We start from the raw sequence: 23,606 nt of genomic DNA, 5'->3' as shown, positions 1-23,606 counted from the left end.
CAGAGTAGGGGGTCTGCAAGAGCTTTGGTTTCCGAAGTGGCTCAACCCACTAGCAGGAATACAGTGCCAGTCCCCACCCCAGACCCTGCATGGCTTTGGGGGTTCATGGGGATTTAACCTGTTGTATGGAGTGCTGTGCTCAGCCATGGCTGTGAACTCCACCAGAGGCCTCTCCAGCCAGGCATGTGAGCTGCCCCCTTAAACTGGCTCAAGAGCTTACCCAGGAGATGTTCCTGGTATTCTCCCAAAGTCCTGAACCATGAGCCATGGTAGGGATTAATAAGGCTCTTCAAAAGTCTCTTTTTTTCCCAGTGTTTGGCATTCTTGTTTAAGTAAAGCAATTAAATAGGTACTAATGTAAAATTATTATTGTGTTTTTGGTAGGTTGGAGGGATTTCTAAGATAAATGTTAAGTTCTTGTTACAGCAGGCATTTCTTTTAATTAGAGAATCACAGAGGGGTTTGGCTTCAAACTCATCTTTGTCCACCCTCTGCCATGGGCAGGGACACCTGCCACTGTCCCAGGGTGCTCCAAGCCCCGTCCAACCTGGCCTTGGGCAGTGCCAGGGATCCAGGGGCAGCCACAGCTGCTCTGGGCACCCTGTGCCAGGGCCTGCCCACCCTCCCAGGGAGGAACAATTCCTTTCCAATATCCCATCCAACCCTTTCCTCTTCCCTCAAGCCATTCCCTGTGTCCTGTCCCTCCATTCCCTCTCCCCAGTCCCTCTCCAGCTCTCCTGGAGCCCCTTTAGGCCCTGCAAGGGGCTCTGAGCTCTCCCTGGAGCCTTCTCCTCTCCAGGTGAGCACCCCCAGCTCTCCCAGCCTGGCTCCAGAGCAGAGGGGCTCCAGCCCTTGGAGCATCTCCGTGGCCTCCTCTGAGCTTGTTCCAGCAGCTCCAGGTCCTTCTGGTTGTTGGGGGCCCCAGAGCTATAGACTGGAGCCTAAATCTTTTTGATCTAATTGAAACATTATCTGGCATTTTCAAAACAGTGTGTTCAGGTGTCAGTTAAAAATGGCAGTGAACACCGTTTTTCACCCTGCCTGAAACTGTAAAAAATGTTAGAAGAGCAGCAAGCCCCAAACCAGCAGAAAAGCTGCTTCTCTGGAGGTTGCCAGGTCAGAGGAGTTCAATTGGAACTGGGAAGGTACTCCCAGAAGTGAGAACCACCCAGCTGCCTCCCACGCTGCAGTTTGAAGCCAGGAGCTCTGCTTCAAAACAAGTAAACCAGCAAAATAAATACTTCAAGGTGATAATACCGTCTGATCCTGGGGCTATAACTCCAAAATACCAAGTCATGGTGTGACTGGAATAAGGTTAGATGTGGAGGGCAGGGTAGGAGTAGATCCTGGGAAGCACCTACACCAGGAGCTGTTAGTTGGAAACCTGCTCTAGAGGGGACAGCAAGTCAGGCATGTCCCAAGTGCCCGATGATCTGGTGTCTGTGCAGATGCATCACTTTGGATCCTTTGGGGCTTCTCTGCCCTCTCCAGTCCATCCGTACGTTCAGGACATCTCACTGCCAAGGCCTTGAGAAATCCACAGGGGGAAGTTTCCCACGTGAGTGCTGCTGACGTAATGCATCTCTTCTCCTTGGGAATATGGAGTTCATAATTGTCAGTGGAACTACCCAAAACTGAGGCTTGGACTTAACTGCTCCATCAAAAGTGCTGACTCAGCTTGAAGGGCTTTTGCCAGCACAGTCACATCCCCTCGCTGTGCTGCGGATCTTTGGTCGTGCTAAATGAAGGTGCAGCTGCTGCTCAGGGCTTGTTTCAGTGGGCAGGTCACTGTGTCCTGTAAGCCTTTGCTCTTCCACACACCCTGTGCTGCCCAGGAGGAGGAGGAGGGAGAGTAAACCACTGCAGCTTGGACAGTGTGACGGCAAAATCAAGGGGGAGATCTCAGTCTGGAGCAAGCCAGCAGAGAGATTTTTGGGATTTACTTCCCTAGAGCAGCTGGCAAAGCAAGCATCTTGGGCTGCAGCTTTGGGAAAGGTTTGAAGCTCAGAGGCTGGACCCATTTATGTTGAGGATCTCCGAAGGGGATGAACTGGAGGATGAATTGGTTCATTTACCTTCGGCTGCTGGCCTGATGCTAACCCTAGTTATTTAACCGAGGAATTTCATTACCAAAAGTATCTTCTGTCTAGTCCTCAGCCTCATGAAACAGACCATAATAGACTGGATTATGGCTCCACATATGTGGAGGGTGTTGGCCATGTCCTTCCTTGCCTTGGAACAAGTTTGGAAGAGCACTGCTTCCCGAATGCCATTGCCCTGCCTTGGTGGGAGAGCACACGTGTTGATGGAGGATCTGTGGGGCATCATTCCCTGGGTGGAGGTGGATCTCCAAGGCTGTGATGGGGGTCACAGGATCCATAGGGAGTGGAGTTCTCATGCCTCCCTCCTTGGGGTTTTATTTTGCTCTTCAAAGCATCTGACTTCCTCAGGGATCTGGCTGGAGCTTCCCTTCCCCAGTGTGCTCAAACTGAGTGTCTCCACCATGTCCTGGGCTGATTCCCCAGCATGGGCAGCAGGGGAGGGGAGGATTCTGCCCCTCTGCCTTGCTCTCATGAGACCCCACCTGCAGAGCCACCTCCAGCCATGGGATCCAACATCAGAAGGACCTGGAGCTGCTGGAGAGAATCCAGAGGAGACCACAGAGATGCTCTGAGAGCTGGAGCCCCTCTGCTCTGGAGCCAGGCTGGGAGAGCTGGAGGTGCTCACCTGGAGAGGAGAAGGCTCCAGGGAGAGCTCAGAGCCCCTTGCAGGGCCTAAAGGGGCTCCAGGAGAGCTGCAGAGGGACTGGGGACAAGGGCTGGAGGGACAGGGCAAGGGGGAATGGCTTCCCACTGCCAGAATGGAATATTGGGAAGGAATTGTTCCCTGTGAGGGTGCTGAGGCCCTGGCACAGAACAGCTGTGGCTGCCCCTGGCAGTGTCCAAGGCCAGGTTGGGTGGGGCTGGAAGCACCCTGGGACAGTGGCAGGTGTCCCTGCCCATGGCAGAGGGTGGAATGAGATGAGCTTTAAGGTCCCTTCCAATCCAAGCCATTCTGGGATTTTGGTAGGAGCCATGTCCTTATCCGAGGAGGGGAAAAGGCAGTTTCAGGGAACAGGATACAGCTGGAGCTGCCAATGGGGCTCATTTGCTGGTAGCTAATACAGAGCAGATAATCCAGGTGCATTTAGGTTTCCTTCCTTTAATGTCTTCAGGTCTTCTCCCCCCTGCTGTTGGCTGGAATCCCAGTCTGTCTCAGAGGGTGGAGGGGTTTATCTGCCACCTGCTTTGCCATGGATTTGGCCTGTGAGCTCTTTCAGTGCTTTCTGGTGTCAGAGGGTTCCTGATGAAACTGCAAAACCTCCTTTCTACCCTTAGTTTCCAGTCTGGGCATAATACTATGTCTTTTTCTAAAGATGGAAAGAAATACATGGAAACCCCGCTGTGTGTCAGGGGTTAATGCTGGGGCTCAGCTTTCAGCTCTGCTGGCAGAAAACACCCCCTCTGAGGATATTTAACCTCACATATAAATCCCTGTCCTGTGTTACAGACCATCAGCAGGTACCAAAACAGGTTGGAGCTATGACATATTCCATTCCTGAGGGATGTAAAAACAATCTGCTTGGTGCAGACTGGGCCTAGGGACACCCAATCACAGATGTAGAGGCCACAAGTACCCTGAGTGATACAGTGGGGAAAGCATCAAAAGAGGTTAAATGCAGAAAACACGAGCTGTTATAAAGTAAACTAAATTTCCCCTGATGTTTCAGGATTTAAAGATGATTGTGTGTCTTCTCCCATGTTCATAATACCTCTAATTTTATTGAGTCTCCCAGGGCTGTTGTATCCATGTGCTGAGGAGGACATGGCATGTTTTTTAATGCTGCCATGTGGATATGGAAGAGCTGCTCCAGCTCCTGCCTGCTCTGAATGATGTCACTCCCTGTCCTGGGCTTTCTCAAGAGCTGGACTGTCCAAGCATCAATATCTGTTACAGGAATTGGAAAATAAATGAGTAAGAGAGCTGAGAAAAGCTGGTGCTACAAATAAGCCCTGATGACTTCCATCCTGGATTGCTCCTGAATTTTGGAGTTGCTCAGTAAAAGCATGACTTGTGCTGTGACACTGATGAGCAGAGGTCAACGCTTCCCTGCATAAATCCATAGGGAGCTTTTGTGGTGGGGGCTTCCCTCCTCCAAGGGGACAGCGGGACTAGAGGACGTCAGGAGGGTGTCAGGATGGTGGGACAGAGAGGGCCCAGGGACTGCCCAAGCATCCTTCCCTGTGGTATCTCTTCCAGGAGAGTGTGCTGTCAGGCCTGAGCCATGTGGAGGTGGTGGGGGAGTGATTGCTCCAATTCCCTGGCAGAGGAAGCAGAGGACGTTGAGTGATTCGGTAGCGGGCAGTGTCAGAACACAGGGAGAGCTGCTCCGTGACACGGAGCTGTGCATCACTGCCTCGCATCACTGAGGAGGCCCAGGGCTTGCTTCAAACACCAGACAGGCTCCTGGAGAAAAATTCCCCTCCAGCTGTAGCACACGTGGGTCCCAGCTCCGGCTCGGTGCACCAGGAGCTGGATTTGAGCTTGACTAGTGCTCATCTGACACTCCTGCCCTTCGTGCTTCCCAGAGCATGATCAGCCTAGTGAAACTCCCTGTACAGCCCAGCATGAAGTTGCTCAGTGTCCAGCAGATCCAAGACATTTCCAAAAGCAATGACACTCTCAGTCTTCATTTTTTGTTCCCCAGACTTTTTTGGCATGATGTGGGTAACGAAACCTAGTGTGTCTGGGATACCTCCTGTAACACATGGAGTGAAAGTGCTGCCACAAAATACAATTACCTTGTGCTGAGTGGAAGGTGTTACTTGCCTGCCCTGCTAAACTGCTGCAAACTGCTCATTATTCTGATTATTTTCAGGCTTATTCTTTGTTAAAGGCAGGAACTTCAGGGGGAATTGGGAAAACAGCCCTTCGGCATCAGTGTCACTCTTTCTCATTGTGCCTCGAGCTGCAAGTGTTGAATGTGGAACTAAAAGATTTTTTTCTTCTCCCTTTGCAGGTAAAAATCTCTACACCAATGAATATGTAGCGATCAAACTGGTAAGTAAAAGCTTCAGGTGTCCTTAAATGACTTTTACTTCTTGTTAAAAATTCAGACCAAAAGCAGGTTTTTCACTTTGAGCTCAGTGCTGCTCTCACACTCAGCTGGGAATGACTTATTAAAACTAAGATAAGTTCTTAAAAGCACTAAAAGCAGGGAAAGAACCCATCCTTCCACCTGCTGAAGGTTTTTAGTACCTAGAGGGTCTGTAGCTGTTTTAGAGCAGTGAGAGCCTTGTTCTCTGCCCAGGTCCCAGTGAAGGGCACTGGTAGTGGCTTTGCCATCTCCTGCTGCTCCATGGCTCGAGCCTTTCTGCTCAGAACTCCATGAACTTTCCAGTTGTCAGAGTGTTTGGTTAAGAGCATGGCACTGTGCAGCCTGGTGGTCCATGTTTTTAGAGTCAAGAGGCAGAAAAGAGGGTGTTCCTATGGTTGAAATTCCCTGGGCAAGCAGAGCAAAGCTCGGTCTGGTGCGATGCTGAGAGACTGCAGATGCAACAGGCAAAACAAGATGCAATTTGGGGAAGGTCAGTCTTCCCTCTGGCTGCCTTGGGTTGCAGAGAAGATACAGTCTCATCATCTGTGGAATCTGGGGGATGGGGAACTCCCTACCTTGCAGCTCTTCCTCATTTATAAACTCACAGCCTGCTAGTTTGTGTTTAGGCCTTAACTTTTCCTATCTGTAAACTCAGACTTTCATAAGTCCCTTGGGGTTTCAGATTCGATGTCTTCAGCTGATGTGCTGAGTTCTCATGCAAACACTCTTTTAACATGATCCAAACCCTAAAATCTGAAGTTAAAGTTGTGGTGCTAATTTGATACTGCAGCAAACCCTCCGGTTTGTCCAGTCGATGCTGTCTGGCAAAATGACAGGGATCACTCTGGTGACAGAAAATCAGGATGGACTCGGTGCATTAACTGTGATCATGTTCGAGTGCCCCAGATTCCATAACTCTGGCATTCCCCTTATGATGTGTAGTAGATGAAAAATAATTACAGCTTTGCAGGAGGGACTTGTTTTCACACCTGTTGGCAAATGTCAGACAATGTTCCCTAAAGTAAATAAATGAATGCCTGCAGAGGGATTCAGGAACACAGAATCCCAGATGGGTTTGAGTTTCCTGGAAGGGATCTTAAAGCTCATCTCATTTCACCCCCTGCCATGGTGGAACACCAAGGACACCTGCCACTGTCCCAGGCTACTCCAAGCCCCATCCAGCCTGGCCTTGGGCACTGCCAGGGATCCAGGGGCAGCCACAGCTGCTCTGGGCACCCTGTGCCAGGGCCTGCCCACCCTCACAGGGAACAATTCCTTCCCAATATTCCATCCATCCCTGCCCTCTGGCCGTGGGAAGCCATTCCCTGTGTCCTGTCCCTCCATGCCTTGTCCCCAGTCCCTCTCCAGCTCTCCTGGAGCCCCTTTAGGCCCTGCCAGGGGCTCTGAGCTCTCCCTGGAGCCTTCTCCTCTCCAGGTGAGCATCCCCAGCTCTCCCAGCCTGGTTCCATAGGAGATGCCCTTGATGTGGATCCACATCAGGAAGAAGAATTGTTGATTTTAGGCCCTAGAAAATGTGCTGTGTACACAGAGGAGGTGTTTTATTGAGGCAGTGATGCTTCTAATTTGCTTCCAAAGATAATCCCACAAAGATGTTGCATTGGAAACCATAAGGAAGTCATAACCCAGGTAAAACACAGCTGTACTAGTCCAAAGGGTGCTTTTTTCTCTCAAACAAGTGGCTGCAGTGACACCCCTAAGTAACCTGAAGCTTTTCCATATGGCAGGACTCAATGGCATTGCCTCATGGCTGCCTCAGTCTGACCTGTTTTTCTGGTCACATTCTTTCTTCCTTTTTCCTGCTATTTTTTTTTCCTGAATAACTGAGTGTTAAAACAGTTACTCTGCAACCCACTCCAGTTTCCTGTTGTGATCCAGGCTTAAAAATCTCAGGTCCTTCTCGTGTGAAGGGCTGGAATTGCCATCTGAGGGCCATGCAGGTGTCCATATACCTGCTCCGTTTTGGAGAAGTTTAAGGAGGGAACAGTAGGAGTTTCTTGGTCTTCTAATCTTAGACAGAATTCCACAGGAATAAGAATTACTCAGCCTCCTCAGCAGCAAATACACTTCTCTTACATGTGGACTTAACTGCTATTTTCTTTATCCCTCGAATAATTTGTGGATTAGTGGTGGAGTAGCTGCTTTTGATGTACTCACAGGCAGCATTTTCTTCTATCTGCATTGTTGGACCGAGTCAAAGCACTGCTCCAAGTCCTTGAAGTTGTGAGATCGTCTCCCACCACTGCAGCCCTGCTGTCTCAGCTGTTGCTGCCTTCTATCACAACGTTAGAGCTGGAAAATGAGGGAATTGTGTGATGGATACCAAGAGCCCACCAGAAAGTGCTGTGAAATTCCATGCTAACGCCTCATGGTTTCTTTTTGGGACTGAGGCTACACCGTAGAAAACTGCTGGCAGTGGAGATTGGTCCCTGTGTTGATTTGTGTGGTGTCACCATGTAGCTCCTGGTCCTGCTCTTCAGCTGACTTACTTGGTCAGGGGCATCTGGTTTATTCTTCTGGGGGTTTTCAAAGCCCCATTGCCCACAGGAAGAATTTCTTCCCTGGGAGAAGCCACCCAGCTGCAGTCAGAGCACAGGTACCAGGCCATCCCCTCGCAGCAGTGATGATGCCGTTGGCTCCAGCTGTGGATTTGCTCCGTTGGGCAGTAGCAATTCAGTTATTTTTGCTACAAACACAACATCTGCCATCATCCCTAAGCCCTTGGCCTACAGGACAACCATCTGTGCTGGTATGATCTTCTCAGAAGCTGCCATGACTCTGGCAAGTGTCCAGAGCTCCGGCTCCAGCAGCTCCTGATGCAGAAGTGGCTCAGGGCTACCTCCCCTGATCCCACAAGCAGCATCATGTCCTGCTGTATCAATCCTTCCCCTTTAAATGTTTGGATAAATAAACTGCTCCCTGAACAGGCTGAGTTCCTGTTGCCCTGCGTCCCTGTGCTCTGCAGGTATCTGTAGACTCTCCCTCAAGCCATGAGCAACAATTACCTTAATTTAAATGTGACTTATAGAACAAACTTGTTTGTGTGTTGCTTTGTATTTGCCTTCGGTGCAGGTTCAGTTTGGCCTCCAGAAAATTTTTTCTCATTGTTTGCTGAGTATTTGGTCATATTGGTCTTCTGGAGCTTTAAAACATTGGGAATTTGGTGATCTTGGAGGCCTTTTCCTACCTCAATGATTCTGTGATTAAGTTGAGAAGTAACCAGGAGCACTTGTTCCCCTTGCTGGGAAATGGATGGGATGACTTGAGCTGGTGAGGAACAGCTCAGCTGCAAGTCAAATTGCCTGAATTCCCGTACAGAATTCCTTCTCCACAGTTAAAAAGGAGCCTTGACTGTGGAGTTCACACCCAGTGTGGACATCAGTCTTACAGTGCAGACTAGAGGTCATCGAAAACAGAGGCCAGTATTAACTTCTATCTCCAGGCTGCCTGGGCAGGCAGTGAACCCACATCCATGCCCATCCCAAGTGCACAGTTTCATTGCAAAGGTAATTACTCCAGTCTCTTAATCCTCTCCATATTAACTTTGTATTTTTAGAAGCTCTGTAATCTTGCACGTTAATGCCTTGATGGATCGTTGGCATTAGGTCTTGTGTGTAAAGCGCGCCTGAGGAACAGTTGACAAATGGGATGGTTTGGGTGCATTGCAGACTTACCCATTTTATTTTTTTGTGTGTTTTGTGGATAAAATAGAATATTCTTGAGTGCTTCAAAATGTTTGAGTGACACCTGCCACAAGAAGGGAGAGACTTCTTCTTTTTTCCCAGCTGTCTGGCTTCACTCTGGTGCTCGCTGTGAGCGACTGTGGTCTGATCTAAAACACACTTGTATGACTCAACATTTTTCAAAAATACAGGCTGGAGACCAACAAAAACCCTGTGGGTAATCACAGTGCCCACAGAGTGAACTTGGGGCTTGAGCTTTCAAAACCTTGACTTCCCTCTGCCAATGTCCAGGGTCATTCTTCAAGGACCAGGAGCTTTGTGGAATGATTCTTGAATTTCACTGCAATGAGGGAGCTTTGTATTTAAATGAGGAGGTTATTTCTCCTCCAGAGAGTAAATCTTACTGCTTTTTTAAATGACTTTTTTAAAAGTGAAGTCTGTTGTTAGAATTTCAGTCTGGGGTGTTTTCAATATGCATAAATCTTCAAGTATAGGATGGAACTTCTTTCAGTCAAACTGATTTTAACCAATTTATTTATTTCTGTTCTAGGAACCAATTAAATCCCGGGCACCACAGCTTCATTTAGAATACAGATTTTATAAACAACTTGGAAGTGCAGGTGAGTAAACCCACCTTTAACTTGTCAAAAGTTTGGGATTTCTTTATTAAATCAAACAACACCATAGTATTTGTTCTGTAACTCTGACTTGAACTTAGGGATCTGGGCCAATTCCTTTTAGCCTCACACAAGTTTTGGAAGAGATTTGGTGAGAATGAGATCGTAATGATGATATTGGGTAATTATGTGGACCTAAACCCTCGAGTTCTTGAGGATTTGCTGATAAGGAAATACCCCTGTAAGTGTGTTTGTAAAACATAGGAATCGTCCGGGAGGGGAACGTTATTTGTGTATAGAACAACACAGCTTAAGCAGGTGATCTGAAGTCTTTAAACCTAGGAAATTGTTCTCATTTTTACTTGTTAAATCATAAGAGTGTCCAAAAGCCCCTGGGCTCCTCTGTGCAACCATGGGCTACAGCAAACAGGAGAAAAATAGAGCAGGATCAGCCAAAGGTGGAATTTTTTATACATTTTTTTCTGGCACTCTCTGATTTCCCTGATACAGAGCTGGAGTTGTGTCTAACAGTGTTTGGATTTTTCTTCCCTGAATTTATGGTTGTTTTTTAAACCTGAAGAGCCTTTTAGCACATGCTGTTTCCCATGCCAAGGATTTCCACAGCCTCGTACAGGGTGTTCCACTGCTCAGGGAAGTCTCTGTGAAGCAACAACATCTTTGCTCCTTCTGTGCCTTGATCATGTATTGACTTCGGGTTTTGACAAATTTCTTACATGACTGTAGTTTTTTTACACTTCTGATTTTATTTTTCCTGTTTTCCCTGAATGGACCCAGCTTCCAATTGCAGAGGATGTCTGATGGACACCCAGAAATACTTTGGTAATAATATATTACCAAAACACTAAGTTGAACTTCCTGCTGGAGTTCTGTTGGTGCTTGTGATTTCTGGGATACCCCAGCCCACATGTCTTGTGACACATGAATGAATCCCAGTCTGCTTTTTCTACACCACTTGGGTTCCTTCCACTCTTTAAAGATGTTATTAAGGAATTATAAAACTGATCAAAATTTGAAGGAATGGCTTTATTTTGGTTAGATGAAATATTTTGAGGTTTTCTCCTGTTCCTAAAGAATTTAAGCTTTCCATCCTGTAATACTTAACCACTCAGAGCATTCATGGAATCATGGACTGGTTTGGGTGGGAAGGACCTTAAAGCCCATCTCATTTCACCCTCTGCATGGACAGGGACACCTTCCACTAGACCAGGGTGCTCCAAGCCCCATCCAGCCTGGCCTTGGGCACTGCCAGGGATCCAGGGGCAGCCACAGCTGCTCTGGGCACCCTGTGCCAGGGCCTCCCCACTCTCCCAGGGAGGAATTCCTTCCTAGTCTCTAATTTACTGTCTCGGAGCATTTGTCAAGGGACTGTTGAGAAGCTGCCTGAACAACCTGACTCTGTTTCTCTCTCTGTGTGGTCCCACGGGTGCCGCACACCCAGCTCTGAGGAGCTGTTGGATGCCATTAGAAGCTCTTGTGCTGCAGTTTGCTAGAACAATTGGAAATCGGCCAAGACTCGAGTGGAGGATGTGAACTACAGTTCTGGTCTCACCATGAAACCTGGAATCTGAACAAAACAAATTTTGGTGGAGTCAGCCTGCCAGGAGCAGGGAGGCTTGACTTGGTGCCTGCACCAGCAATTAGGGGAAGAGTGTCTGGCTGGGAAAACAGATCAGAACTAAGTGAGTGCCAGCTTTGGGGAAATAGAGGGGTCTGTTCTCAGTGATGTTGCTAGTGCCAGGCTCCCCTTAATGGTCCTTGCTCTGAAACTGCTCGAACAGCCAGGCTTGAACTTCCAGTAGAGATGTCTGGTTACTTGGAATTGTCGTACGTTTGCCAAACCAAGACTAGAGGTGTCCGAACCCATGGTGTGCATGACTCAGAGAGAACAACAGTAGCGTTGCATGTGACATTCTGCTCAATAAATTAGCCAATTAATCCTGCCAAATGACGTGGCTGGCTGAAGCTCCCACCGTTAGCTGAAGGAGGGAGAGCAGAGGGAGGCTGGCGGTGACGCCGCGGGAGCCACCTCGTCCCCTCGGCAGCGCGGCGGCCGCGTTCAGCTGCGTGTGCAGCCAGATGGTCCCAGTGAGCTCTGAGACGTCAAAGTTGTGATCACCGGCAGCTTTGGGAGAGAAATGGGGTTTTTTTTCCTAATAAGAAGAGTTTTAATGGTGATTTCCTTCTTGGATGTTCAGAATAAACATTTTTAAATGTATTACTCTTTGGTAGTAGTCAGAGGAAAACTTTGGCTGGAAGGGAGCAACCTACTTGGCCAGTGCCTGAAGGATGTATGCAGGTATCAATACCTGCTTCACTTGTCATCATCAAAAACTAGTGAAAATAGTATTTTTTTTCCTTTTTCTAAGCTATTTAGTCAAGTTTTGCATTTCCCTTGGTGCGGTTGGACAGAGTAGCAAATAGCTGTAGTAGTAATTCAGAAGCTGAATCCTGAGATGAGCTTCCATGTGAGATGTTTCCACATGAACAGAGGATGCGGTAACTGCCTCTTCCTTTCACAGTGACTCTGTGGCTCCCTGTGCCACGTGCTCCATCAGCTTTGATGTTCCAAGACTTTCTGACAGGGCACTGAAGTTGCATCTGTTCCCTCCCAGCAGCACCAGTTTCTCTGCCTGCCACGTGGCTCCGATGAGGATCCCTAGTCACCTTGGATTAGCCAAGGAACAGACTGGATTTCATATGTCTCAGACATCCTAAGATGCTTCACACTAGATTAAGTGGTGGAGCAGGGAGAAGTTTGTCAAAGGGATCGAAACTGTAGGAATGTGGCTCTTCTTGGTCCTTCTCAGAACAGCTCAATACCGGTGGATGGATCCAGTGGATTCAGAGAAAGTCCTGGGTCAGGAGTAACCAACTAACAGACGTCTCTGATGTGCTGCTTTGGATATTTGATGCTGTCTCTGATGTTTTAGTGCCTCCCTGTTTTAGGGAAACTAACAGCTGCCCTGTAATTCCCTTCCTCTTCCTCTAACTGGAGGAATGTTTGCGCACAGAAACAGATTTTTGTGATTCTTCCTTGAACTTTTCTCCCCCCAGAAGTCAAGCAAGGCCCTGCTGCACACTGACCATCTGCTGGCTTCTTCTTTCTTGCTGTGGAATTAAATATTTAATAACCTAAAATAGTGTCTGAGTGCTTTACCTTCGTGTGAGCAGCAAAACAAAACAGCAAAGCGTGGGCACGGAGTCAGAGACCTGATGGTCAGTCTGTAGGGTGTCTCAGGAAAGGACATCTTTCCTTTAGGAAATGTAATTCCTTCAGGTTTTAGGTAGTCTGGGATATGATCCATTTGCTCCCCGAGGTAAGTGAAGCAGTTTTAACAATCTCTGTGCAAACTAGTTGCGTTGCTCTCATCAGTCCTCTAATGCCAGTGTTGTACTGAACCGTTTCATAGTTGTTCTTTGTCCTAAAATCCACAGGAGCTTGCCACCAGCATCCTGACTGGAGTCGTCCTGGGCTATGCCCAAGATCTCACTTTACTGGTGGTGGCACAGTCAGTCCTGGTGGCAGCACCTACCTGAGCATGAACATGAGCAGCACAGTCCAAGTGTGGTAGTTGTTCCCCAAAATTAGGCTCTTGCTCTATGATCCTCCTTGAGGATTGGCTGTTCCAGGTATTCCCTCCTCCCCAAGGCTGGTTCCTCAGTTCCTGGGCTTCTCCTTGCTCTGAGGCTTTGTACAGCTGCTTGAATCCGCTGCTTCCATACCTTGGGGACAAGAGGAGCTCCCCCTCTGACTTGACCCAATGCTTTTGCATCTCCAAGTGCTGCCAGAAGCAGTTCAAGTCTCCGACGTGTTTCCAGTATTGGATAGGTCACTTGAACATGTCATTTGTCCCCTGTACTTGAAGTTTGTGGAATAAACTGAGTTACTTGTCCATGGTCAAACAGACTGCTCCTGGCTCCTGGAATGGTTCCACTTCCTGGGCAGTTACCAAAGGACAAAGCTTTGACTTTGCTTGAACTGCCCCCTGCTCACCCAGCAGCATCCCAGGATGCTCCTGCTTGGTTTGGGATGAATAAAAGCAACTGCTTTTCCCACGGCTTGCAGGAGTCCTGCAGCAGCTGGGTCCTGCTGGTGGCACACCAAGGTCTCAGTTATTCCATTGGCTCTGTCCTGTGGGCTCTGTTTGCTTGTGGATAACAGGAATGGTCTTTCTGTTTTAAGGCTGATTCCAGGTTAGAAAAATCTAATCTTCTCTTCAGGAACAAGTCCAGAGGAGGTCATGGAGATGCTGCCAGGGCTGGAGCCCCTCTGCTCTGGAGCCAGGCTGGGAGAGCTGGGGGTGCTCAGCTGGAGAGGAGAAGGCTCCAGGGAGAGCTCAGAGCCCCTGGCAGGGCCTAAAGGGGCTCCAGGAGAGCTGCAGAGGGACTGGGGACAAGGCATGGAGGGACAGGACACAGGGAATGGCTTCCTACTGCCAGAGGGCAGGGCTGGATGAGATATTGGGAAGGAATTCCTGGCTGTGAGGGTGGTGAGGCCCTGGCACAGGGTGCCCCATTCCTAGAAGTGTCCAAGGCCAGGTTGGATGGGTCTAGTGAAAAGTGTCCCTGCCCATGGCAGGGGATGAAATGAGGTGGACTTTAAGGTCCCTTCCAACCCAAACCATTCTGGGATTTGTTACCACATTTCAAAGCACCTCTGGCATCTCTCCCTGCTGAGGCCATGTGTAGTGCCTTCCCTGTGAGCATCACCTCTGGAAGGTAAAATGGAGCACTGCGTGCTTCCGGCTTTCTTTTGGCTGCATGGAGCTGATGCTCAAGTTTCCACATAGTGACAGCTTCTGCCTGTGCACATCGTGTGCAGAAGTCATGCATTTTTGATTCAGTAGTAGTTTATTTTTATATCAGCTGGCAGATGAGTCACACCTGCCCCCACCCTTCGCAGTCCCACCTTGGCACATGTGATTCATTCGGACACGTGGCACCGCGCGTTCAGTTCTGTGCCGTGCCTCTGTAGCCAATGGTCATCCCCAGCACAGGCAGGTGACACTGGCAGGTGGATGTTGGACGTCATGAGCCTCCACAGTGGCGTAGTGGGGAGCAGAAGAGGAGTCTGATACGCTGGAGAATCCCAGGAAACCGAGATCTCTGCTGTCCCAAGCCCACGCAGTGGATGAGTCACAGTGTAGGAGCAGAATGTTCTGAGTCAGGGAGGGCTGTGTCAGTACATATAGAATATTGACGGATTCTCTGGGTTTGTTTTAATTCCTGCTCTGTAAACAAGTTCACCTCTAATGAAGTATGGAGTCTGTGTGTTTACTTTGGGACCTCTCTGTGTTGCACAACTCGCCAGAGCGAAGCAGTCTGTTTACTTGTCAGGAGGTAGGACCGAGGGAAATGAAGGGGGTATAAATAACCGAGCCTTTGCATAGTCTAGTCAGTATTTGCATATATATTCCTCAGTGAGGCTGAGCTGTCTGCTATCCGTGCTGCCTATGGAGTTCTCCTGTCGGGATTGCCTGCCTTGAGCACGTTTTTCTGTGTTGCTCTTGCTTTACCCACACGCACTTTGTACGTATGGCTGTGCTTCGTGAAGAAATTCTTTCCATGCCAGTTGCACAATGCTGTCTTTCACATGGCAATCATGGGTCATTTTGGTAAAGCTCGTTACAGGATGGATGTAAGCAAGTCGCCTTGGTGGAGCTGCCAACACCACGATTTCACAGGGAGGTCGTTGTGCACAGCACTCTTCCCCAAGGGAGCGGGAGCACCTCGAGGCCATGTGAGGGAGGGTTAGTGCAAGAGGTCCCCACCCTTCCTTAATTAAGAAGTGTGAACATATCCATTAACTGGGGCCACAGTGACTTTAATCTTCAGAATTCCCACTTGTATTTGCCACCTGGATGGAAACATTGCTGTGGCCGGGAGCTGAGCCAGGTCACCCCTCAGCAGGGGGCTGGTTTGGCGGGGGGATGGAGCTGCTGGGTGGGGATGATCATAAAATCATAGAGTGGTTTGGGTTGGAAGGGACCTTAAAGGCCATCTTGTGGCCATATGGGCAGGGACACCTTCCACTAGACTGGCTTGCTCAGAGCTCTGTCCAACCTGGCCTTGAACACTTCCAGGAACTGCCCTTCTGCACCCCGAGGTGGGTTTGGAGTGGTGTGGAGCAACACGTGGCTGTCACCTGAGGTATTTTGTGTCTTGCATGTTGTGTGGAAGGGTTTGTTCATACCTGTCACACTGCAGCGCTCCGGATAAGCTCTGCAGCCTCCTCCTTTGAAATACTGGAAATATTTCAGATTGCCAGTGTTCAGTGACTCTGAGTATTTAGTAAATGACTCATCTGTGCAAGGTGATACAAAACTGACATCCATTTGCAAGGGAAACAACTTTGGGACACATCTCATGTCAGTCATTCTCTACCTCAGATGCCTTCAATAGACCCAAAGGTTTTAAGATGTTGGGTTAATTTTCTACCAGCGAGGAAAAACGTCTTCATTCTCGAATCGTGCACAGAAATGTGCCCTTGGCATTAGGTGGAGATGCTCAGCAATTCTCCTGAAAAGTGGAGACCCTTATGCTGAGCTGCATCTTAAGGAATTGTGATCAGCGGCTTCATTGTAAAGTCAGGAGCTTGAACTTGAGGGATCCCAGACTTCCAAGCTTTTGAATTGCAGAATGAAATGTAGTGGATTACTGTAAAGTGCTCAGTTACAGCCTGCTGCTTTCAGAGCTGGCTTGCTGTTGATCTCCAGAGAGTTACGTTTTACTGTTCAACAATACTTGGCTTTTTCTTCATGTGGCCGTTCCCTTGTTAGGAAGGGCTTCCTGAATGTGCACATTTCAGCATCTCAGCATCAGAAGTTTTGACTTCCTTGGGCTAAATTTAGGTTTTGTCAATTGGAAGCTATCAGATGCTTTTAAAGCAAGGCCATTAATATTTGAATGCGAGAGTAAGGCAGTTTCCTTTTTATATTCTGAAAAGTCCTGATACATCTCATACTCTTCCGGTATTCGTGGCAGTAATCACAAATCAAACGCCAGCGACTCCAGGCAGCGCGTGGAGGGGAACAGCAGGATGCTGGGAAGCTGGAAAATGCCTTTCCTGCGGACACTTTTCCTTGGAGCCTGTCATGGCCATAAACCTGTAGCGTCTGGAGTCATCCAAGTCATCCCAGATGCCTCACTGGGCTCTCCTTGTAGTCAGCGATGTCCGCTGAGAGCCGGTTGTGGGCTGTGGGATGCACTGCTGCTCTGAGGATCCTGCAGGGCTCGAGGAGAGGGACAGACATTTAGTCATGAAGGTCTCTGTGCTGCTTCTGGTACTTTCTAGCAAACCTGGAGTCAAAATATCTCCTGCTGGCTGTCGCCCAGGCTGTGCTTGGAAACTGGAGTGCCTCAGCCATCAGAGTGGGGAGGTGAAGGCCACAGAACCACAGACTGGTTTGGGTTGGGAGGCACCTTAATGCTCATCTCATTCCACCCCCTGCCGTGGGCAGGGACACCTTCCACTATCCCAGGTTGCTCCAAGCCCTGTCCAACCTGGACTTGAATATTTCCAGTAATGGGGAGTCCATATGACACGTGATGTTTGAAGATAAATTCTGGAGTTTGTATTTATGTTGTATTATTGAATGATAAATCCAGTTTGTCGATGTGGGCCAGGATAATTAATAAGGATGTAGGAGTTGGTTGGCTGTTCTGCTTGTCCCCTTTTCCTACCCCTTCTATGAACATTCTTCAAGCCATGGGAATGCTGCACTTAGAAACTAATTGAGGTCTAAAGCTATAAAATCAGTTTTCAGGGGGGCTGCTGTGTCAGGTGTTGAGCACCTGATCCAAACAAAGCTCTTTCCCTTTTGGAAGGTGGGTGCCTGATTTAGTGGGATCCCTTCCAACACAGCAGAGGCATCCTGCACACACTGGAGGTTTTTAAGGTGAAACACTGAGCTGTGCCAGGGAGGTTTGACACCAGTGAAGTCCTGGGATGGAGGGCTGCCCACCTCCCTGACCGGCTCTCCAGTGGGTTTGGAATTTGTGTTTTGGAGCTGTGCCCTGCCTGCTATTGAAAAACCTCCTCCCATTGCTAAAAGATAAGCCACAGGCTCTGCCCCTGAGTCTGTGATGGGTCAGGCTGGAGTTCTGAAATTTTGTAATAATTTTTCTGTCTGAATGTGGCAGTTTTCCCTTTAAAATTCCATTCCTACCTGCTCCTACTCGGCTCTCTTAAGGTGAAACAGAGATGATATCTGGAGGTAGGATCTGATTTAGTGCCTCTGAACTTCTGTTTGGCAGCAGGTTCTCCTGCGATAAGAGGGAGTGGGAGGTTTTCCCTCAGGCTGGAAGAACCGTGTGGGTAACACTTTCCTACTCATGTGAAAAATCTCTTTTTCCCTCCAATCCTACAGTAGTGATGGGACGGATGGATGCCAGTCTCTTGGCTTCTTGTGGAGAGTTTATGTGCCTTTGATTCTCATCATCACTTTCTAGTTTGATGCCGCCGCAGGGGCAAACCTGCAAAAATCCACCCTCCCAGTGGGACCAGTATGAGTACTGGGGCCCGAGCTGCACCACAGCTTTGCAGGCAGATCCCAGCACAGCTGTGGGATCACACATAGGGCTGTGCTGCCAGAAATGGCACCGGATTGTCCCCCCACAGTCTGGTGGGAATCTGCCCTTCAGCTGCCTGAGCAAGGCCGAGCATCATCTTCCTCCCGAGCCCCCAAAGGTGCGTGTCTGATACCACTGTCTGCTTTGTCCACCTGGATCTGACCCACTAATCTGCCATCCCAGTTAAAAATGCTGTTGGATCCAGGACAAATCCTGCCTGGTGTTTGCCAGTTTTGCCTTACACCATCCTGGTGAGAGTGACTGTGGCCAGGGCTCAGCGCTGTGGCTGTCAGACCCTCCCTGCATTGTCATCGTGGCAGTGCCACCAGCTGGGAGGAAGCAGGGAAGAGCTCTGCCTCCAGCCAGCAGTCTCCAATGGAGACAAGCTGAGGAAGGGCAGGGGCCACCCGGGACTTGGTGTGATCAAACCGAAATGGTTCTCTGGGCAGCAGAGGAGCAATTCAGCACAAGCAATTTGGTTTTGCTGCTTTCGTGGCATTTTTCATCTGCCTAGAAGTAGCCTCTTCCCTGGAACTGCTTCTGGAGTTCAATTTGGGTGCTGCTGAGCAACCAAGAACTTTTGTTGTTGATTTTTCTTAAGATTATGCCTGTAATGTCATAAACACGCATCACTTCATGTGCATAACGTGTTCCTGAGGAGCAGCTCTGATCTCTGCCCCCTGTGACCAGGAACAGCACCTGAGGGAACGGCTGGAGCTGTGTCAGGGAGGTTTAGGCTGGATATTGGGAAAAGGCTCTTCCCCCAGAGGGTGCTGGGCACTGCCCAGGCTCCCCAGGGAATGGGCACGGCCCCGAGGCTGCCAGAGCTCCAGGAACGTTTCGACAGCACTCTCAGGGACATGGGATTGTTCGGGTGTCTGTGCAGGGACAGAAGCTGGACTCATTGGTCCTTCCAGCTCAGGATATTCCATGATTCTGTGAACTTGTTCTCAAAAGAAAAAAAAAATTATCAAGGACCTGTGATTTCTTCTCAACTTCTCTGTTACCTGGTTCAGATGAAGTGGCCCAAACCTGCCACTTAACTCCCTCTCAGCAGGTAGGGCTAGGGAATTGCACAGCAAAGGAAAACTGATCAGGAACAAAGGCTCCTTAGTTTTTTGGTTTTTTTTTGGGGGGGCGGGGGGGGAGGTGGAGTGGAACTTGTTTCTTTCTTTTTTTCTTTTTGGTTGGGTTTTTGTGGGCGTTCTTGATCAGCAGAACCCAGTTGGCCACACAGTTGTGGTGTGCCTGGCAGAGCTCACATGGCTGTGTGACCTGCAGTGGAGCAGAATCATGGGATCATTTAGATTGGAAAAGAAGCCCCCCTCAGACCATCAAGGCCACCAGGAACCCGTGTCCCCAGGTGCCACATCCACATGGCTTTTAAGTCCCTCCAGGGATGTTGTTGAGTGACTCTACCACTGCCCTGGGCAGCTGTTCCAATGGTTTTCTTTCATCCTTGTCCTTGTATTGCAGGTGTGTGGGAAAAGGTAATTAAGACAGAACTTAAGCTAGACCTTTTTTGTGTGGTTTAAAATAACTCTTCTAAAATTCTTCACTGGTTTTGTCCTTCTCTTAAGGTGGTGTTCTATGTGCCAGCTGCTATCATCACTGTAACAAGACATGTTGGATATAAAATCCAACAGTAACATGGAGATTTGAGTGCAGTCGTTTCCCCCGAGCCCTAGAAATGTGAATTCAGTCTTTTGAAACTTGCCAAAAAAGCAATTTATTGTGCTGTGCTTTATTCTTTTGTGTTTGTCAAGAACTGAAACAATTTCACTTGACTAATTTAGTTCTCAGAGCTAAAAAACTGCCTGTAAATGGGTATTTCTAGGTGAGTTTCCCAGATTTTGAAAGTTTTCCTGCATTCGACCTTTCCAGCTAGGGCTGATTCTCCTCCCTATCTTTTTTTATCTTTATGAATATAAATGTGATTGCCTCCTTGGTACCCCTTCTGCAAGTGCTTCTTGCTTTGTGGATGTGGAGAGTTGTTTAATAAAGTGAAGCCATGATGTCAGGAAACTAGCTTGTACCACTCAAGGAAGATGAAATGCCACCCTGTTCTACTAACACAGTGATCCTGAGATGTGTTTTTCTGCAACTGAAGTAAAAATCAAATCATTTGGATTTTTACCAGCAGCAAGAACAAATATGTTCTTCCTTCTGTCCTTCCCAGGTCTGTTTTTCTTCTTTTCCTTTTCCCGTCTCTTTTCTTTCTGTAGATTCAAATACTACCAAAACGAAACAAAACACAGCAGGGATAAAATACATCCTGCATCTCCTGAGATAAGCTGGAGTGAGGCTGGAGTCTTGGAGTCCACGTGGAAGTCCTTGGAGATGACAGTAGCTCTGTCTCCTCACAGCTCATACACAACTGTTGCACTGCTGTGGGCCCAGTGTCATCTCTTCCCATGAAAAGCTCAGCTTTCTCTGCCATCATCTGGGGAGAAGGTGCTGATCCAATACCTTCCTGAGGTTTCCCCATCCCTGGAGGTGTTCAAAGCCAGGTTGGTTGGGTCTTGGAGCAACCTGGTCTAGTGGAAGGTGTCCTCGCCCATGGCAGCTTTGAGGTCCCTTCCAGCTTCTGATGTTCTCCCTTGAGTTATTTCTTCTTGAGTTCAGAGAGTGTTTGAGCTGCACCTTTTCCACATTCAAGGCTGGGAACAGGGCCTTGCTCTGCCTCTCTTCCTCCTCCCCCACCCATGGGCTAAAGGGGAAAGTCCTGCTGCAGAAATTCCTGCTAGGCAGTGGTGCCAGAGCGTTCAGTATTTGCTAGGAGAAATGATTTATTGCCCAGTCAAAGCAGGGAAAAGACGCTGTGAAAAGCTGGCAGCAGAGAGCCAAGCGTCTGGCAGCAGCTGGAGCCAACGGAGCTGGAGGATGTTTGGGGGCAGGAGATGTGCCAGGGGCTCTGGATAGGTCTGGCTGCTCTTCACCCTCTTCAGGTGAGTGAGAAGAACTAAAGGTAAATTGTGGGCTCTCAAACGACGGTATCACAGCTCAAGAGAGCGAGGAAGTTGTTCAGGAGCGTTTCAGGCTGGCAGCACTCACAGCATGGTGGTCGTCTCTGTGATCACCATCGGAGCTGCCGCAGTGCCGGCCGTGCTCCGGCTCCTCCAACCCTGCTTCTCCACGTGCATATTTCTGTCTGTGGTTGTTGGATCAGATCACTGTTTTTAGGTTCTTTCCCTGATCTTTTGCCAGCTCAAGGTTTGTGAAGCCTTGGAGTGGCTGGTGAGATTGTGGCAGACCTTTTCCACCACCTCTTTTTCCACCTGCAAGTGAGCTGGCGCTGGAGTCACAAATTGCATTTTCTTCTTGTCTTCCTTCGCATCTCAACTGCTGTTTCTCAAACAAGAGAAAACGCTCTCAATCACCCAAAATCTCTGTCCTTCTCTAAGCTCCTCCAGGTAAGATTGAAGGTGAAGGACTGTATCATAAAGCTTTTGCAGCCGTACTTTGAAGGAAGGTATCTCTGAAAGGCATCCAATCAAACACCTGAAAGACCCTTAGGCCAACTTTATTCCCAGTAACAAGCCCAATCTCAACTTTTCTCCCATCTTTCTGTTTTTGAAGCAGACACTATTCCAAACCCTGAAGGGCAGGATGAGTCTTTTTACTTCCAGCTCACAGATATAACCTGTTAACTAACATGCTTAGGTAGATTTACATGGGGCATGTTTGAAGGGGTTAGAAGCTGAGATCTTGGCCCAGTCCATGTTGATCACAAATCTTCTCTTTCAGCCAGGATTTTATTCCGATTTGAAAATTAAGAGAAGGGTAGATCCTCATTAGTGTAATCAGCTTAAATGGGTTGACTACTCTAAAGCAATTTGTTTAATTTGTTTGGAACATGTTTAATTTTAGCTATAGATATTCAGCCCTCTCACAGTTGCTATTTATGCTGTTCATCGTGTAATTTTGTGTTCTGTGATTTGTAAAAATAAACTTTCTGCTCTGAATGAGAATTCTGTGACAATCTACGGTCCATTCATCAGAGCCTCTTTAAAACCACACAGAACCTTCTGTGCACTGAGGCTGCTGGTGTGTGTCTGCATCTTTTTCAGCATGGGAAAGAGTTCAGGAGTGTCTCCCCTCTGCAATAGAGCTCAGTGTCAAAACCTGCACGAAGAGAGGGTCTGAATTCTTCTTTAATTCTTGAAATTGAAGACATCAGCTTCTCTGTTTGGCCACACCTCATCGAAGGGCCGTGGAAACCAGCTCCCCATGGGAGCAAAAACCATGGATGGTTCAGAAACTACAGATACTGATCACAGGCTCTGGATGTTTCCTGGTGATTTGCTGTTTGGGGATGTGGCACTTGCCCTTCCATTGATGTAGATGTCACGCGCAGCTTCCTGCGCTTGCTCCCTCATCCATCCTTGGGTGTATTTTACTTGCTCTTTATGAGGTTTATGCAGAGCCTCTTGTGATGCCCACACAAAGCCTCAAGCCAGGTGCTCTTCTGGAGCAGGTGGGTTCTGCCTCCCGTGCCTTCCATGTGGGGCAGGTGCTGCAAACTCCGATTTCCCTCGGGCATAACCTTCGATTGGCATCTCTGCCCATCGCTGTTTCAAAACCAGTCCTGGAAATGGCTTTGGAATGTCTGTGTGCCTGACCTAATGTGGTTTTTTGGAGTATGTTGGATGTCTGAGGAGTTGTGGGGCCATTAGTCATGCTGTAAAACATATGGCAGCAAGAGAGCATTACTCAAATCGTCCAGGACACTTCATTGTGTGATGGAACTTTCTGAAAGGTGTTGTTCCAAGTGTTAGTCTGGCTCAGATGAAGCTCTCTGGAAGAGCAGTGATCCTGCTGTTTGTTACTGTTCCCGTTCTTGTGTTCAAGATCAAGCCAAGGGTTTTTTGGGTTGATCCAATGTATTGCTCAGCCACAGAGCATGAGGAAGGATGGGAAAGTCCCTTTTGGTGGCAGCCCAGAAGCAGTGAGAGTTTAGCATCCCCAGAAAGCCAGGGCCAGTCTCGGGAGTGTGGGGGAATCAAAGTCCTGAGTTTTTGGCTTTGATGTCTGCATTTGCTCTCGTTCCAGCGGTGATGCTTTAATCTACAAAATGCTTTGCTCGGTTTTCGCTGTGCTCAGCTTGAATTTCTTCCAAGACATCGCTCTGCTGAAATAGCAGAATTTGCCTGTGGATTCCAGTGCAGCGATCAGTCTGTGTTTATTGGGGTGACAAACTTCCTGTGAGAGTGAGGGTGGAGTGGGGCCTTTTCCATGTAGCTGAGCCAAATCACTCAGCAGCGAGACCAAAGCCGTTAAGCAAATTGAGATGATTTCTGCTCGCATCAGTCTCTGCTGTAATAAACTGGTTTTCCTCCAAAGGAGAACCTGCACATATCATGCCTGTATTTTCTTCCTTTAGTGTATTGCTCTTGTTTGATGCCGTGGAGAAATTCCTAGTTCTGATGTGATTTCATGCATTAACTGCATTAAACAGATCGTGGTTTGTACTTCAAGTGTTGAGTTGTACCTTTGAATCCTCAATATGAGACTCTGCTCTGCTGGTGACTTTTCATGCCACGGTCTCTGAATCCAGAG

At 48.4% G+C, this 23,606-nt stretch overlaps 1 protein-coding gene across 4 annotated transcripts in view; it reads left to right on the top strand.

Moving 5' to 3' along the window:
* The window catches only part of CSNK1G1 (casein kinase 1 gamma 1), an 85,475-nt gene that overhangs the window by 26,743 nt on the left and 35,126 nt on the right, over positions 1-23,606 (top strand). For all 4 annotated transcript variants that reach the window (XM_042022780.1, XM_042022782.1, XM_042022779.1 and 1 more), the window contains exons 3-4: positions 5,060-5,100; positions 9,389-9,458. In XM_042022780.1, the coding sequence (XP_041878714.1) occupies positions 5,060-5,100; positions 9,389-9,458 (111 nt within the window). The remainder of the gene's footprint in view (positions 1-5,059; positions 5,101-9,388; positions 9,459-23,606) is intronic.

This window comes from Corvus kubaryi, unplaced genomic scaffold (genome assembly GCF_017639235.1).
Source record: "Corvus kubaryi isolate FWS band 111438036 unplaced genomic scaffold, C.kubaryi_AGA036_p1.0 37220, whole genome shotgun sequence".
Lineage (NCBI taxonomy): Eukaryota > Metazoa > Chordata > Aves > Passeriformes > Corvidae > Corvus > Corvus kubaryi.
The sequence above is the reverse complement of the archived record's forward strand: the minus strand, read 5'-3'. Positions and strand labels throughout refer to the sequence as shown.